The sequence below is a fragment of the Choloepus didactylus genome, chromosome 10 (genome assembly GCF_015220235.1).
Source record: "Choloepus didactylus isolate mChoDid1 chromosome 10, mChoDid1.pri, whole genome shotgun sequence".
In the NCBI taxonomy this organism is placed as follows: domain Eukaryota; kingdom Metazoa; phylum Chordata; class Mammalia; order Pilosa; family Megalonychidae; genus Choloepus; species Choloepus didactylus.
The window spans coordinates 131,109,774-131,126,002 of NC_051316.1; the positions used below are offsets into that span (position 1 = coordinate 131,109,774).

Consider the following 16,229-nt stretch of genomic DNA (forward strand, 5'->3'; position numbering starts at 1 on the left):
CTTTCTCTCTGTGTTTGTCTGAATTTCATTCTCTTACAAAGGACTCCAGTAAAAGGATTAAAATCCACCCTGAATGAGGTGGGTCACTTCTTAAGATCCTGCTCACACTCACAGGAATGGATCAACTTTAAGAACATACCTTATGGGGTCCATAAAGCCTCAAAACCATCAAAAACTTGAACAGACATTTATCCAAGAAGATATTCAAATGGCTAATAAGCATATGAAGAGATGCTCAACATCATTATCCACTGGGAAAATGTAAATCAAAACAACGAGATGCCACTTCACACCCACTAGAATGGCTAGTATTTTTTTAAAAAATGAAAATAACAAGTGCTGTATATTGTTGGTGAGAATATAAAATGGTACAACCACTGTGGAAAGGTTGGGAAATTCCCCAGACAGTTAAACATACATTACCATTCAACCCAGAGATTCCACTCCTGGGTATCTGCACAAAAGCACTGAAAACAGGAACTCAGACAGATACGTGTGCACCAATGTTCACTGCAGCCTGATTCACAAGTTCAAAAGGTGGAAACGCCCACATGTCCATCAACAGGTGATGGAGAAACAAAATGTGGTCCCTCCGCACAATGGACTGTTACTCAGCGGGAAAAAGTGATGGTTCAGGCTACAGCGGGTGAGCCTTGGAGACACCATGTTGCGTGAAATAAGCAAAACAGGAAAGGACAGACAGTGTATGATGTCTCTCATATGAAACACCTAGAAGAAGCAAATTCATAGAGACAGAAAGCTGAATGCTGGTGACCGGGGTGAGGGGAATGGGGAAGGAGGGGGGCATGGCTAAATGAGTTTTTGGTTTAGGACAATGAAAACAGTCTGGAAACAGAATATGGTGAGAGTTACACAGTTTGTCAATGTACTTAATGTCATAGACTTGTCCACTTAAAATGGTTAAAATGATCCTATGTTTTGCCTATTTTACCACAACTAAAAATAAATACTTTTTTTACGTTAAAGATTTTCATTCTCCTGCATATCCCCGCGGCGCCCTGCGCGCCCCTCTGTACACACCTTGCTCAACACACGTCCACCCGCCTCCTGCTCCGTGGCTCAGCCCCCGCGCGCACACCCCCGGGGCTTGCGGGAGAGCAGTCACCCGGACCCCACGCGCTCCGAGCTTCCTGCGTGCGCGCACCCCCCACCAGCAGCACCACGGAGCGCGGCACGGTTGGCGGGCTCCTCTGTCCTCTGTCCGTCTCCAAACAACCGAGCAAACGTGACGCGGGGCCCAGCCCGGCACCAAGACTGGCCGGAGCAGAGGGGAGCGCAGCGCCCGTCCCCGGCTCCCGGCTCCCGGGGAGGAAAGGAGCGCGGGGCGTCCCCACCCTGGGAGCGGCTCCACGAGGAGGCGGGGCTCCGGCTGCCTCCTGAAGGGAGAGCAAGGTGGGAAAGGACGGCGCGCGGAGAAGGCACCGCATGCCCAAAGGCGCAGAGGCTCCCCTGGAAGGGCAGCAGGCACGAGGGCAGGGCCCACGGAGACGGCGCTCCTTCCTGAGCTCCGAGCTCCCCACCATCATAAACACGGGAGCTGGGAGCTCCCAGACCCCAATGCCAGGCACTGGGTGAAGCCCACCCTCTATCCGGTCTGCACCTGGCCCTGCTGCTGCCTCCCCTAACTGGCCTCTTGCCCGTCAGTGCTGAGACCACCGTGGCACCCCCCGCCGCAGTGCAGACCCAGGACCACTACAGTCACCGGGCCCACTGCAAAATGAAAACATGGGACCCTGTGTCCAAAATGATTACAAACTTCGAGACGGTGCTGGTGGAGGTGAGACCACGCCAGGCTGTGTCTCGTGCCTGCCCAGGTCACAGGTGCTGCCCCCCACCCCGCAGCTACAGGCACCCTCCCCTAGCCCCGTGCAGCAGGCCTTGCCGGGGTCAGCTGTGATGGCTGAATTTCCCAGGCCAGCATCCCTCGGGCAGCAGGGAGGGGTCCTCCTGGTGGGGCCGGGGGGTGGGTGCTGGCAGCTGGGCAGGGGCTGGGTTGCAGGGCTCCCAGGGCCGCAGAGCAGCGGTGGGAGGCCCCAGGTGGCGGGAGGGGCTGTGTCTGCAAAAAGCAGCTCCCACCCTACATATCAGCATCTCCGTCCTTGTGGGGGGTGGGCTTCCTGCTCTCAAGGCCTGAAAAGCCCACCCCTGGCGAGCCTGAGGCCTGGGTAGCCGGGGGGGCCCTGGTTAGCGATCCCCACTCTCAGCACCTCGGGACTGACCACCAGGCCGCGCGGGTCCCCTTTGGCCCTGAGTAGGGCCCTGCTCTCAGCGAGGGCTGGGGCTGGGGTCAGGGGAGGCCGAGGGGGCCACCAAAGAGTAGGAGGGGAGGGCCTGGGCCCTGCGGGGCTCAGCCAGGCAGGTGAGGGGGGCCAGGAAGTGTGGGGGCCCCAGAAGCCTGGGGGCGAGGCAGGGCTGACTGCATCCGGCCGCCCTTGCCCGGGAAGGCTGTGGCCCTGAGCCAAGACCCACGCCTTCCTGCTGCACCCCACCACAGCCCTTTGAAGTGCGGGCACCGAAAGCAACCCCCAGGCTCTTGGAGTCCTGGCAGGGGAACAAGGGGGCTGGCATCTGCAGCGACAGTGGCCCCAGGAGGCTGGGCCCACCTTCATAGGCACCTCGGGCTCCCCAAGGCCGACACTGCTTGCTTAGGGACCCCGCATTCCTCCTCGGCCAGGAGGAGCCCAGCGGCCAAGTTCCCTGTCCCAGCTGCTTCCATGCCTATCCCCCCAGGAGGCCGGGAAGAGGACTTCCCTCTGCGAATCCTGGGGCCAGGAGGGACCCATGTGCCCTCCTAGGGGTGTCCCCAAAGAAGTGAGGACACTCGTGGCTGCACAATGTTTATTGGATGGAAGGGTAGAAGGGGGGCAAGGGGCAGGGGTCTCCAGTCCTCGGGGTCCCCTCTCCTGGTGCTCCAAGCTCGCCCTGTGCAGACAGGAAAGGCTGCAGTGTCAGCGTCCACCACGCACTCCACAAACGCCTCCTGGGCAGCTCGGCTCACTCAGCCACTCCCCCCACCGCGAGCAGGGGGCCCCGGGGCTCACAGCACCCGTAAGGCCGGGGCAGACTAATTCCACCACCAAAACTTCTGCAGACATGAACACAGACCCACCGCCGCTGCCCCTCGCCTTCCCCCAGGGTCCTGGCCGGCCCGGCCCCACCTCCGGGCCCCATCCTTGTTCATCGGGGACAAGGGGGCCCAGGAACTGCTGCTCCCCAGGGCAGACACGCAGCCCCACGAACCCCTAGGGGGACTGGCCAGACCCAAACCAGGGACGTTCTGCCCAGTGAGGCCCTCTTTCTTTTTACAAGAACCCTTGGGGCAGCTACAGAGTAGGGCGCTGGGACTCACACACAGCTGGCAGAACCTTCTGGAAGGGCAGCTGCGCACTTTGTGTCGGGAGCCTGTACTGGCCTGAGCAGTGTCCCCCCAAATCCAGGTCCCCCCAGGCCCTCAGAATGTGCCCTTTGTTGGAAACGGGGACTTCGCAGAAGTGACCAGCTGAGATAAGGTCATGCTAGTGGCCCTGAATCCACTGTGACCGGGGTCCTCGGAAGGGGAAACGTGGACACAGGCGGAGCGAGGGCGGCTGAGGGCACGGGCAGGGCTGGGAGCCACCGCCTAGGGCCGCTGGGGTCACCGGGGAGGCCCCTCCCCAGCCCCTGGAGGAGCACAGCCTGCCGGGTGCTATCGGACCTCCGGCCTCCGGGACCTGCGACGGGGTTTTACACCCACCCCCACCCCAGCCCCCTTTGAGCTAATTCCCTACGGCAGCCCCAGGACCCTTGAAGAGCCTTGGGACCCCCGGCCCCTCTTCCCGACTGGCCCCACCTGCTTGGGAAACGTCGCTGGGTGCCGGGGGGCCACAATGCCAGGACCCAGCAGCAGCCTCAAAAACCATGAAAACTCAGAACAGCCCAAATGTCCCCAACACGCAGCTGGTTAAATAACGGAGGGGGGTCAGGGGGGTCACCAGGGATCGTGGAAGCCCCTCGTCTGAAAAGAACAGACACAGGGCAGGCTGGCGGCGGGATGAGGGGGACAGCGGGCCCCGAGTCTACACAAGCACCCACTGCCACGTGCTGCTCCAGGGCAAATGCTTGGAGCCCCCGCCCCAGGAGAAGTGACCGTCACGGCCCTGTGCCGTTTGTGCGGGTTCCCAAAGCCTTCAGAAGAACCCGGGCAAGGTGTGGGCACTTTCCAGCCTCTACTTTGGGGGGAGTGGGAGGACCCCGTGACAGTCCAGCTCAGGGACAGCCTCCCATTCCCCAGGGTGGGGGCAGCTGCTCAGGGTAGGGGGCCAGTGCCCGCTCCCCGCTGGCCATTCGCACCCCTGGCCGGCCCGGTGGACAGGCTGTGACTGTGGGGCCCAGCCCGGCCCCCTGGAGCCCACAAGGAGGGGATGAGGACCCAGGCATTCCAAGGTGGGGGGCCCCATGCCCTGAGGCACGAGCCCAGGGGCTATGGGGGGACGGAGGGGACACGCAGCATACTGGATTGCCCCGTCCCCCAAATCCATGTCCCCCAGAACTTCAGAATGTGCCCTTTGTTTGGAAACAGGGTCTTGGTGGATGTGATCAGTTAAGGATCTCGAGACTAAATGATCCTGGATCAGGGTGGTCTCCGAATCCAATGACTGGTCCTTGTCAGAGCCGGGGGGGGGGGGGGCGCCCCAAGAGGGTGGGGCAGGGCCGGAGGGAGGTGGCCACAGCCGGCACTGAGGACTGTCGCTTCTGCCAGAAGCCAGGAAGGGCGAGGAGGGGTTCCCCGCTACGGGCTTCAGAGGGCCTGGGAGAGGTGAGCATCTGCTGCCATAGGCCACCCCCTTTGTGGTCATTTGCAGCCCCAGGAGGGAGTGCAATCCGGGCAGGCTTCTCTGAAGAGGTGGTGTCCAGCCTGAGACCTGAGCAGAGGGGGCCCAGGTGGAACAGGGGTGGGGGAGAGGCTGGCCAGGGACAGCCGGGGCAGGTCCTTGGGTGCGGAGGAGGGGAAGGGGCGTGGGAGGGTCCACCCTGCCCACCTGGAAGGGGCCGAGGTGATGCCGGAGGTGTCAGGGTGCCTCCTGGCCCCCTGCTGAGCAGGCATCTGTGGAGAGGAAGATGGGCCCATGAGATGCTGGGCTGCCCCCTCCTCCCACAGCCCCCCATGGCCGGGGCAGCCGCAGAGCCCCCCACCCCACCCCTCACGCTTAGAGGGGTGGGGGCCTGACAGCTGCCGGCCCACCCTGGGGACCTCCTCCTGCAGGCGGGTGCCCTGGCCGGGGAGGGACGCTGGCTCGGGTACCTGATTTGGGCAGCGTGACCATCATGTCATCGGGGAGCCCCAGGGTCGGGTAGAAGTCCTGGAAGGCCTCCATGGCCTTGGGGCTCGCATCCTGGGTGCGGCCTGGGGCAGAGCAGGGGCCGCTGGGGACACAGTGGGCCGAGAAGGACCAGGGGTCTCCTGGCCTGACCTGACTCCACTTCCTGAGGGCTGACAGCCGGGGGTCCCCCCAAGGCAGGGCAGGGTGTGCCCAGTACAAAGGGGACCGTTGGGGATGGAAAGGCAGCCGCCCAGAGCGCTCACCCCGAGGCCGAGTTCCCCAGGCCCCACGGCCTCCTCCCCTGCAGCTCCCAGGCCCGTCTCCGCCCCAGCCCTCCTCTCCACCGCGGCACCTGCTCTGCTGAGCCCCCTGGGAAGTGAAGGCGAGGATCCCCACACCGGCTCGGGGTTCAGGGCCTCCGGCCACCGGGACTGAACAGGGGGAGGGGGTCCTGCCCCTCAGGCGCCGCCGTAGAGGAGCGGGAGCTCCTGGCCCTCAGGGACCCCCTCCAGCCAACCTCCCCGCCCGGACCCCACCACCACCCCATTTCTGGCCCTTGCGGGGCCGCCTCGGGAGAGCTGGCTGGAGAGGGGCAGGAGGGGTCTGGAGGGCGGGCGCCGCGGGGCGGTCCTCACTGTAGAGCTGCACCATGGTGCTGAGCGCGCCCCCCAGCTCCTTGTAGATGTAGACCACCGCGAAGGAGTCGTAGTCCGTGTCCACGATGCGCACGTCCAGGAAGCCCAGGGCTGAGGAGGAGACGCGGCGGCCGCGGGGACTGGGTGGGGCCGGACGCCGACACAGCCCCCCACCGCCCCCCGCCTGACCCTAACCCCCGGCCGCGGCTCCGAGCTGGGCCCTGGGACGGAGAGGGTGCTGGGGACGGGCGGGGGCGCGTGTCCCAGGCGAGGGCGCCCTGCGGGAGGGTGAGGGGCCTACCTGGGACGCGGAAGTGGCCCTCGGAGCCCTCCTTCAGGTAGTCGGCGTCCACCTGGTGGCAGCCGTCGGCCCTGGGAGAGCGCAGGGGGTCGCTCATGGCCCTTCCCGCCGCGCCCCGGCTCCCCTGGCCGTCCCTGTGCTCACCTAGGGAACTCGGAGTGGACACGGAGGCCGTCGTCCGCCGCGGCCTGAACCGCGCTGGTGAACATCAGCATGTGGCCCTTCTTGCCCAGGAAGACCTTGCAGTCGGACGCCACGGCGACCACGTACCACAGGCCTGAGAACTGGGCAGGGGCTCGTTGAGAGGCAGGCCTGGCCCCGGGGACCCCAGGGGAACAAAGCCAAGGGCCACATCGCCAGGGTCCCCAGAGGGTCCCTCTCTCTCAGTCCGAGCCCAGGTGGGCAGGAATCCCTGCTCTCAACTCACCTCAGACAGGTCACACCCTGGTGGGAGCCTCAGTCCCCCAGTTATGAAATGGGCCCAGTAACTACGCCCCCCCAGGATTGTTTGGGGATTAAAGAGAGAAGGATCTAGGCCTTTGCGGGGCACCCAGCAAGCACTACACAAAAGGGAGTTATCACCAACGCGGCTGTTTCCCGCAGGGCCTGGGCTCCCCTGCCCCCTGCCCGGGTACCTTTTTGGCATCAAAGTCGGGCTGCACTAGGACGTCAGCCAGTGCCACAGAGGCCCAGAGCAGTGCCAGGCCCAGGCCCAGCAGGGGGCACGGCACCCCCATACCTGCCCCCAGCCCTCAGCCCCCAGCCCCGCGCCCGCCCTGGCTTTATAGCCCAGCCCACCTGCTGGCTCACCGAGGGAGCAGGTTTGCAAGGGGTGTGGCAAGCACAGGAGGCTCCGGCTCCCCTTTGTCCATTGTTTGGTACTGGTCACTTCCTGGCCGGCTCCCGCCAGCCTGGCTCTCACCTGAGCGACTCAGGTGAGGATGTTTTCCCAAACATGCCAGGCCCGTCACCAGTCAGGTGACCAGCTGCTGAGCCGCGGCGGAGACCCCCCTTCTGTGGCACCCTGAGATCCTCCTCAGGGATGGCTGGGCTGGGTTTGGGGCTCGGGGCTCGGGGCACCTTGGGGCTCGGGGGACCACACAGTGGCTGTGTCCTCACCCCCTCACCTGCCCTGGGTCAGCGCACGCCAGCCCTGGACTGTGCTGAGGACATGAAACTGAGAAGTTAGGATTTAACAAGATTATGCCACCGAATCATTATACAAATATTCCCTTTTTTCTTTCTGGAGTATTAGAGTAAACAGAGGGAAATACCTAAAGTCTCTAAACTGTAATCCAGCTGCCCCGATCTCTGATAATGATTGTAAAAGCCCTTATCTTGTGTCTTTGGGATTGTAAAAGCTAGTACTTCCTGTATCCTCTTTTTTACCTTAGAAACTCACAAGGGCAAACACCCTAATGCCAACTGAATCAGCTCACAATTGACCATTAACTGGCTCCAGCAGTTTCACTCCTTTATGTTTTGGGTTGTTTCTGCCTAAACCTGCTAAGGAGATGATAATGTCTCTCTCCCTTTCTGCTTACACTGGCTATTGAAGTTGTGATGACCTTGTCTCCCCTTGCTAGAATCTGTAGAAGCCTTGAACTCCCTAGAATTTTGGGCCTCTAGGCCATCTGCTCTCCTGCTTCATGCCTAGCAATAAACTCTTTCTCTCTTTGAGTCCGGGTGTCTCAGGAAGTGCTTATTTGAGCACATCAGCCAGAGAACCCTCTGCCTTTGTCCAGCACCAGGCAGAGCCTGGGACGGTGCAGCCAAAACCAGGCCGGGGTGCACCTGGCCCCAGAGCTGGGCCCTCAGCCGGCACGGGGGGGGGGGGGGGGGGGGGGGGGGGGGGGGGCTGGGCTGCACTTAGGAGGATTACGGCCTTATCGCTGGTTGCATAAGTGGCCGGGGGGAGGGGGGTTGCTGACGCTAGGGGTGTGCACGGCATGGGCCGGCCGGGCCTCTCCAGGCAGCCTCTGCTTCCCCGCATAGGCAGGGTCTCAGGGCACGTCACTCCAGACATCTCTGCCAGGGCCAGGGGTCCCCCGGGAGCCCAGCAGGGACGGAGGGGAGCAGCCGAGGGCGTCTTCTGCCTGGGCCCAGCCTGCTGAACTCACCCAGAGCCCCTGACGGCAGCACAGTGAGTGCCTCCCCAAGAAAATGTTTGCAAAATGCAGCTGATAAGGACTTGCATCCAGAATCTATAAAGAACTCTCAAGACCCAATAATAAGAAAACAAGTAACCCTATTTAAAAAAAAGGGGGGGGAGCAACAAACTTGAAAAGACACTTCACCAAAGCCAAGATGTGGCCGGAAAATAAGCACATGGAAGATGCTCAACATCACGAGTCAGGGACGCAAATCAAAACCTTGCTGAGATGGCCACACACCATCAGAACTGCTCGAGTTTTAAAAATAAGCACTGTCAATACCACACACTGGCCAGGAGGTGGAGAACTGGAACGCAGCGGGTTGCAAAACCCCCAGTTTCAAAGAGAGAAAGTTTATTGCTAGGTGCGAAGCAAGAGAGCAGACAGCCTAGCAGCCTAAAAAAGCTTTCTCCCTGAAATGCAGTAATTCTGAAAGTTTTATAGTTTTAAAAGATGGACAGTTTTTAGATAATGAGCACAATGGCACCAGGTGATATAATTAGATGTGATCTCATTACTGCGCATGCGCAGATTGATTACTTGCTTAGTCACAGAATGTATGTAAGAAAATGGTGGCCTTAATATGACGATGGGCGTGACTTTTAGTATTATGATGAGGTACAGGTGACTTGTAGGTTAAAGTCCAAGGTGCTGTGCATGTCAAGCGGGCCCAGTGTGGTTAGAGCCAGCTTCGGTTATCAAGGTAACTTTGGAATTGGAGTGGTTAGTTCTGGGCTGACCCAAGACCCTTCATTAATAAACATCAGGGGCTGTCTTTAATGATCATAAGATTTAAAGTCGAAACCTGGATAAATGGGAACAAGTGAGGGTCAGTCACAAGGGCACAGGATAAAGGCTCTACAATCATCATCAGAGATCAGGGCAGCTGGATAACAGTTCAGATTTCAGGTATTTCTCTCTGTCTCTCTAATGTACCAGGAAGTAGAAAGGAATATCTATATAATGATTCATTAATCATAATCAGTCCTTAAATCCTAACTTCTCAGTTACAAAATGGGACCACACTTTGGAAAACAGTTTGGCAAGTTTAAACAGATTAATTAGTCACTTTCCATACGATTCAGCAATCATGCTCCTGATTATTTACCCAAGAGAAATGAAAGCGTAGGCTGACACAAAAGCCTGTACATGAGTGTTTATTGTGACTTTGTTCATAATCCTAAAAATTTGGAAACAAGCTCAATGTCTGGTAGTGTATGAATGGACAACTGGGTCACCCATGCAGCCAAGTGCTTCCGGTCAGTGGAAAGCGCAGAGCCCCGGCCACCCACCCACAGGATGGATCTGACAGAGAGAAGCCGGGCAATCCCATTTATGGGACACTCAGGAAATTGATGGGAACAGGAAGCGGCTCAGCGGATCCAGTGAATGGGTGCAGGGATGACTTAAAGGGGTGTGAGGGAACTTCCGGGGGTGACAGGGCCTGTCCCTCTCTCTCACATGTAATGATCACATGACCATGTGTGTGTGTCAAAATTCATAAATAACCAGAAACAGTGCATTCTTATTGTATGGAAGTTCTACATCGATATTTTAAAAAGCTTTGCATATATATATGTCAAATAAAATAAAATCTACCCCCACAAGGCCTTCCCTTGGACTATGGGCAGGGAGGCCTGAATGAGCGCTGAGTCCCCAGGCTGGGAAGGACAGGATGGATGACGACAGGAGATGGACTTGGCGGGGCGGGGGGGAGCTGGAGCAGATCCAGAGTCTGCAGCTGCTGTGACGTCCAGAGCTCCAGGGACAGGACTAGTCAAGGGAGGGGGACAGAAGCCACCACCTCCGAGGATGGGACCCATGGGCTCCACTGCAGCACTGTCAACCGAGAAACTGTCCCAGCTGCCATTCCACCAGCTCCGAGAGGACAGGCCCTTGTTGCGCTCCAGTGCAGAAAGGATCATGGGGAGAAGGAGAAGGGGACCATGGACCTCCACGTCTTGGTTTGTTTGCATCCCAGGTCCCAGGTCCCGGGGACCCTGCCGCCTGTGCCTCGTGCTGGTCAGATGCTGCAGGCCAGGTGTGACCGGACCCCTCCCCAAAGTGCTTCACCCCCAGGAGACATCCTGGCTTGGGCTCTTCCTGGACGTCTCATGGTGACATCGAGCCTGCTGCCCACTGGTGGCCTCAGAAGTCCCTGCGGTCAGAGCATGGGTCAGAGGCCATTGCAGGGCAGCCAGAGCGCCTCCTCCTGGCTGACTCTGCTTCCCTGAGGGGGTGTGGGGGCCAGACGACCAGATGAACAAAGGGGTGCAGCATCTCCCTTGCAGGGCTGTGGGCACCCTCCCCTTCCAGACCCCGGGTCCTAAACACACGCAGCCCCAAGGCACTTCCTGGGGTGGACGGGAGGTGACATCGAGGCGGCTCAGGTGGGCGGCAGGGCTGGGGCCCGGCTCTCCTAGGAGCTGTCTCCACCCAGCTGCGCTGCCCAGTGCCGCGCGTTGCCGGTGGGAGGCGCCCAGGGCCAGGTAAGCTGAGCCAGGGGGCATGGCTCGCTGTCAGCGCTGGTCCAGGTCGGGATGTGAAAAAAATGAGGCCCATACCCTGCTCTTTTCTTCCCCCTGCAAATGCTCACTGGAGCTTCCCCGGGCAGGGCCTCCCGGGACAGAGCCGGGGACTGCAGGGACAGACCCGGACAGAGATTCCCCGCGGAGGTGCTCCCCATTCCTAGGGCGGAGGCACAGTCAAGGGGGGCCCTGGCTGCTGGAGAGGGGCGGGGATGCGCGCGCTCCGCTCAGAGGGAGGGACGGAGGGAGGGGAGCGGGAGCTCGGCCAGGGCCGTCTGGGAGGCGGCGGGGCGGGGGCGGCGAGGGGCGGAGGCTCCGGGGAGCCAGGGCCTCCACGCACCAGCCCTCGCAGCACAGCTCGGAAGAGGAACCCCGAGGAATTGCGGAGGGTGAGCCCCGGGAGCCTCACCACAGGCCCCCGCCCCGCGTATCCGCCCCGCCCGAGCCTGCGCTCGGCCCCAAGCGCGTTCACGCAGATTCGCCCCGCATCCCGCACCCGGCTCCGCCCCTCCTCCCGGCTCCGCCCCTCCTCCCGGCTCCGCCCCTACGCCCGGCTCCGCCCCTACGCTCGGGTCCGCGGCTCCGCCCCTACGCTCGGGTCCGTGGCTCCGCCCCTACGCCCGGCTCCGCCCCTACGCCCGGCTCCGCCCCTACGCCCGGCTCCGCCCCTACGCCCGGCTCCGTGGCTCCGCCCCTACGATCGGCTCCGCCCCTACGCTCGGCTCCGCCCCTACGCTCGGCTCTATGGCTCCGCCCCTACGTCTGGCTCTGCTTCTACGCCCGGCTCCGCCCCTACGCCCGGCTCCGCCCCTACGCCCGGCTCCGCCCCTACGCTCGGGTCCGCGGCTCCGCCCCTACGCCCGGCTCTGTTTTTAAGCCCGGCTCCGCCCCTACGCCTGGCTCCGCCCCCTACGCTCGGCTCCGTGGCTCCGCCCCTACGCCCGGCTCCGCCCCCCGGCCTCGCGTATCCGCCGAGGCCCTCCATGTCCGCCCCGCTCAAGGTCCTCCCCGGCCCTGCGTTTCCGCCAACCGCGCCGGGCCCGCCATGGTGAACCTGGGCTTGTCCAGGGTGGACGACGGAGTGGCCGCCAAGCACCCGGTGACAGCGCCGGCCTGGGCCGCGGGCCCCCGGCCTCGGAAGCTGCCCTGGGCGGGGCGTCAGGCAGAGGGGCGGGGGGGCAGGGCATCCCGGGTGGGTGTGGGCGCGGGGCTGCACCCGACGCCTGGTCCCCTGCCCCACGGAAGGGCGGCAGGAGGGGTCACGGGCCAGGGAGAGCGGACTGAGCCTCCAACCCCTGCCCACTCCCCAGGGACTCGGGGAATACGCCGCGTGCCAGTCGAAGGCCTTCATGAAGGGCATTTTCACCTTTGTCACAGGTGGGCTGGGGCCAGGTGTCCTGGGGAATGGAGAGGGCTGGCCCTGCTGCCTCACGCTGACTCCCGCAGGGCCGGCCGGGGCACTGGGGCTGGCAGTAGGGTGGCAGGTGCTGTGTGCAGGTGCCGATGGAGACTTGGCTGTCCCAGGCACAGGGGCGGCCTTCGGCCTGCAGATGTTCTTCCAGAGGAAGTTCCGGTACCCCTTCAAGTGGAACGTGCTGGTGGCTGTGGGTGGGTGCTCCAGAGTCGGTGCCTGGGGCCCCCGAAATGCACTCCAAGTGCCAGAGGTGACTCTGGCTCTTCGGGTGGGTGGGTTCATCCCTAGGATCGAGGGGCTGAGGTTTGGGTCATGGGAGCCCTGGCCGCTTATATATCCACACACTGACTGCCAAAAAGTCACCTGTGCCCAGGCTCCCTGAGGAGATCCAGAGTCTGCAGCTGCTCTAGAGCTCCAGGGAGGGGATTGGTCAAGGGAAGGGGACAGAAGCCACCGCCTCCAAGGATGGGACCCATGGAATCCATTGCAGCATGTCTAAGGAGTGCGGAGAACCTGAGCCCCCAGCCCACTGTCCACCTGCCCCTCAGTTGCAGGCTCAGTGGCCAGCTATGGGGTCACCCGCGTGGAGACCCAGAAATGCAGCAACCTCTGGCTGTTCTTGGAAACGGGGCAGCTCCCCAAAGACATGAGCACAGGTGAGAGGGCCAGGGCAGCAGGAAGCAGAGCCTGAGTCTCCAGGGCCTGGGGTGTAAGGCGCCAAGCCACGGGGCCCCAGGGTGATGGCCCCTCCTAAGCACGAGTCCTGAAAGGGGCTGGAGCCAGGAGTGGGTAAGGCAGACAGATCTTTGAGAACTCCAGTGGCTGGAGGAAGACTACGGAAGCGGGGGGAAGTGGGGGAGAGGACCTGGAATGGAGGGGTGGGGGTGCAGAGTGAGGGTCCCCCAAGGAGAGGACCCAAATTGTTAAGCCCTGCACCAGCAATGAGCGGACGGCTCCCAGGCCTGGGCTCTGCTTCCTACTTGCTATAGGCCTCACTCTGCCATGGCAAAGTGGGTGTGGGGACTCCAAATGACTTTTGGGTCAGGGTGACTCTAGCTTTCTCCTTTGCCTCTTACAGATCGGCACAGCTAGGAGAGCTCCACAGGAGCTGCAGAAGATCTCCTGGACCCCAGCCTCCGAGCCGGTCCCCGCCTCATGCTGGCCTCTGCACCCCACAGAACCCCTGTCAGCGTCCCATAGATACGTGTGGCCAGGTCCTGCAGACCTGTGCAGACGGCCAGCCCAGCCCAGGAGGTCAGACCGGAAAGAGCTTTCCTGGGAAACTTCTGTACTTCTTCTGGCCCTGAATCCCCAAAAGTCAGAGATGACAACTGGTGCTGGGAGATGTGTGCCAATAAACAGCTCCCCTTTTCCAACCCGAGTTCTAGCCTAATTGAAAAACAAGTCAAAAGAATAAGAACATGATAGACTGAGTTACCACTTGCCTTTCTTACCAATACAGCTGATCCTGGAGGACATGCGGGCCAGGGGGCTCCGAACTCTGAACCCTGCTGCCGGCTCAAGCCGGCCCTGTTGGACCCGCAGGGCCTCCCTGCAGGGGGGTCTGCCCCCATGAAACCAGGCGTGGAGCAGAGCAGACTGTGCAGCCTGACACTCACTGTCCTGTCCCCATGGGTCAGCCGCTGCTTATATCTCTAAACTCACCAGCCAGATTCAGTCACTTCTCTCCAGGGCAGAGCCAGCCTCCTGGAGCTCCCTCCACATTAAAGCAAAGCTGAGTGGGCAGGTCTGTCCCACTCCCCCACCCCCAAAAGAGGAAAAGGCAGAGAGTGTACGAAACCTTGGCAAACCCCACATCCTTTACAGTCGTCTTCAGAGTGACACAGGTCCACACTGCTGTAGCCGCCACTCAGCTCCTGAACCTCTTGGCCCAGCCAGTCATTCAAAAGATTATTTACCAAGTACCTACAAGGCTCCAGGGATGTAAACTGACAGCCCAGAATAACCATGGATTAAGCAAGCTAGATTTATTTTGTTTTCATGTGGAAATCCACGTGGGTGGGCCAAGGCTGACAGGTCAGGGACTCGGGCTCCTTTTATGCAGATCCCACATCCCTCTCATGGCCCAAGACGGCTGCCCCAGCTGCAGCCACCACACCCTCTTCCCAGTCAACAGAAAGGGGAAAGGGGAGCGGGTGGCATTTGTACCCACCCCTTCTCACACGCCATTGCCCAGAGCTAAGTCCTGTGGAAGGTGAGGGGGTCTGGGGAATGTGGCCTTGTTCTGGGTAGCCATGGGCCCCACTAAAATTTGGGGGTTCTGTACCTGAGGAAGAAGTGGAGAACAGCTAGCAGGCTGTGCCACGCTGGGCCCAAGGAGAACAAGGGGGGCAGTGAGGGGACCACACCCTCGGCAGGGCCTTCACGGTCCCTGGGGGGGGGCCCAGGCTTGGAGGGACGCGGGGGATGAACTCGGGGCTTTGTGCAGTGCCCTAGGGGAGGCTTGGGCTGCACAGAGATGGAGAACAGACCCCTTTTGGAGTAACCTGTGGCATCTGAGCCCAAGACCCAGGATTCCCCAGGGAAGCAGAGGGGGCTCCAGGCAGCATCACCACGGTCGGCGGTCTAGTTCCCCAGCTGCCAAAATGAATGCCACATGGTGGGTCGTCTTAAATGACAGGGACATACTGACTCACGGTTTGAAGCTAGGAGAAATCCAAAACTGAGGCGTTGGCTTTCTCCCTGAAAACTATGGTGTTCTGGGGCTGGCTGCTGGTGATCCTTGAGGTTCCTTGGCTTTTCTGTCACATGGCAATGTCCTCTCCTCTCTCTTCCCGCTTCTTGTGGCTTCTCTCTGTGTGCTGCCTCCCTTGCTTATGAGGACGTCAGCTCTGCAGGACGAGGGCTCCCCACCCCTTTTGCACCTTAAGTAAGAACATCCTCGAAGGTCCTACATAGAAATGGGTCCACACCCACAGGACCAGGGGCTGGGAGCCGAACGTGCCTTTAGCCAGGGGACATGATTCAGTCCCCAACAGTCAGGAAGAGAAGGAAGAGTGAGGGATGAGGCTGGGGGTCTTGGGATCTGTGGCACCCAGGGCCTGTTGCCAGAACTGGGGGTGGGGGCGAGGGAGATTAGCGTAGTTTCAGGAGCCTTGGTCTGGATGTGTATGAAAGAGGGCCTGGGGCTGTGGGAGGGGACAGGGAGGGCAGAGGGGCTCCGGTTGGCGGAGGCTTAGTCTGCCAGCGCTGCTGTGGCAAATACCCCCCAGCTGGGGGCTGAGACAGGATCTGTGGGCTCACAGTTTGGAGGCTACGAGCCTGTTCTGGTTTGCTAATGCTGCTGTCTTGCAAAACACCAGAAATGGATTGGCTTTTATAAAGGGGGTTTATTTGGTTACAATCTGAAGGCTATGAAAATGTCCAAATGAAGGCATCATCACAAGTGTACCCTCATGGAAGAAAGGCCAGTGGCATCCGGTAAAGCTCTGTTAGGTGGGAAGGCACGTGGCTGGCGTCTGCTAGTCCCAGGTTGTGTTCCAGCTCCTGTCTCAGCTCCTGTGTGTTCTTCAAAGTGTCTCTCTTGGCTGCAGCACCTCCTTCTGTCTGTGAACACTTTTATAGGACTCCAGGGATGCAATTAACACCCACCCTGAATGGGCGACGTAACACCTCCATGGAAATTATCCAAACATTTCACTCACAGTTGATTAACATCTCCATGTAATCAATCAAAGGACTCCAACCTAATCAACACTAATACCTCTGCCCCCACAAGATTGCATCAAAGATAATGGTGTTTAGGGGACATAATATACCCAGACTTTCTCCCGCAGTCAGCGGGGCTCTGGGGGTGGCCGTCCTCCGTCCCACAGCGACGTCCTTGGCCTCCTGTGGCTTTCTCTGACCGGCTGTG

The 16,229-nt window shown here is 60.7% G+C and overlaps 2 protein-coding genes across 4 annotated transcripts; one reads left to right on the forward strand and one right to left on the reverse strand.

Annotated features, from left to right (window-relative positions):
* Positions 1–2,845: 2,845 nt before the first annotated feature.
* On the reverse strand, positions 2,846–6,994 carry LCN15 (lipocalin 15). The gene is made up of 7 exons (XM_037850871.1): positions 6,893–6,994; positions 6,402–6,541; positions 6,258–6,328; positions 5,957–6,067; positions 5,303–5,404; positions 5,040–5,104; positions 2,846–2,943 (listed from the first exon to the last, which is right to left on the reverse strand). The coding sequence occupies exons 1-6, from the start codon at positions 6,992–6,994 to the stop codon at positions 5,070–5,072; spliced, it is 561 nt and encodes a 186-aa protein (XP_037706799.1). The 3' UTR covers positions 2,846–2,943; positions 5,040–5,069.
* Positions 6,995–11,736: 4,742 nt separating this feature from the next.
* On the forward strand, positions 11,737–13,730 carry TMEM141 (transmembrane protein 141). 3 transcript variants are annotated; one of them, XM_037797659.1, is made up of 5 exons: positions 11,737–11,986; positions 12,249–12,315; positions 12,463–12,602; positions 12,901–13,008; positions 13,431–13,453. In XM_037797659.1, exons 1-4 carry the CDS (start codon positions 11,984–11,986, stop codon positions 13,000–13,002), a joined length of 312 nt encoding a protein of 103 aa, XP_037653587.1. In that variant the 5' UTR covers positions 11,737–11,983; the 3' UTR covers positions 13,003–13,008; positions 13,431–13,453. The 3 variants fall into 3 exon arrangements, with proteins under 3 accessions (XP_037653587.1, XP_037653585.1, XP_037653586.1); XM_037797657.1 differs by having other exon boundaries at positions 11,785–12,037; XM_037797658.1 differs by having other exon boundaries at positions 11,859–12,037; positions 12,463–12,546; positions 13,431–13,730.
* The last annotated feature ends 2,499 nt before the right edge of the window (positions 13,731–16,229 follow it).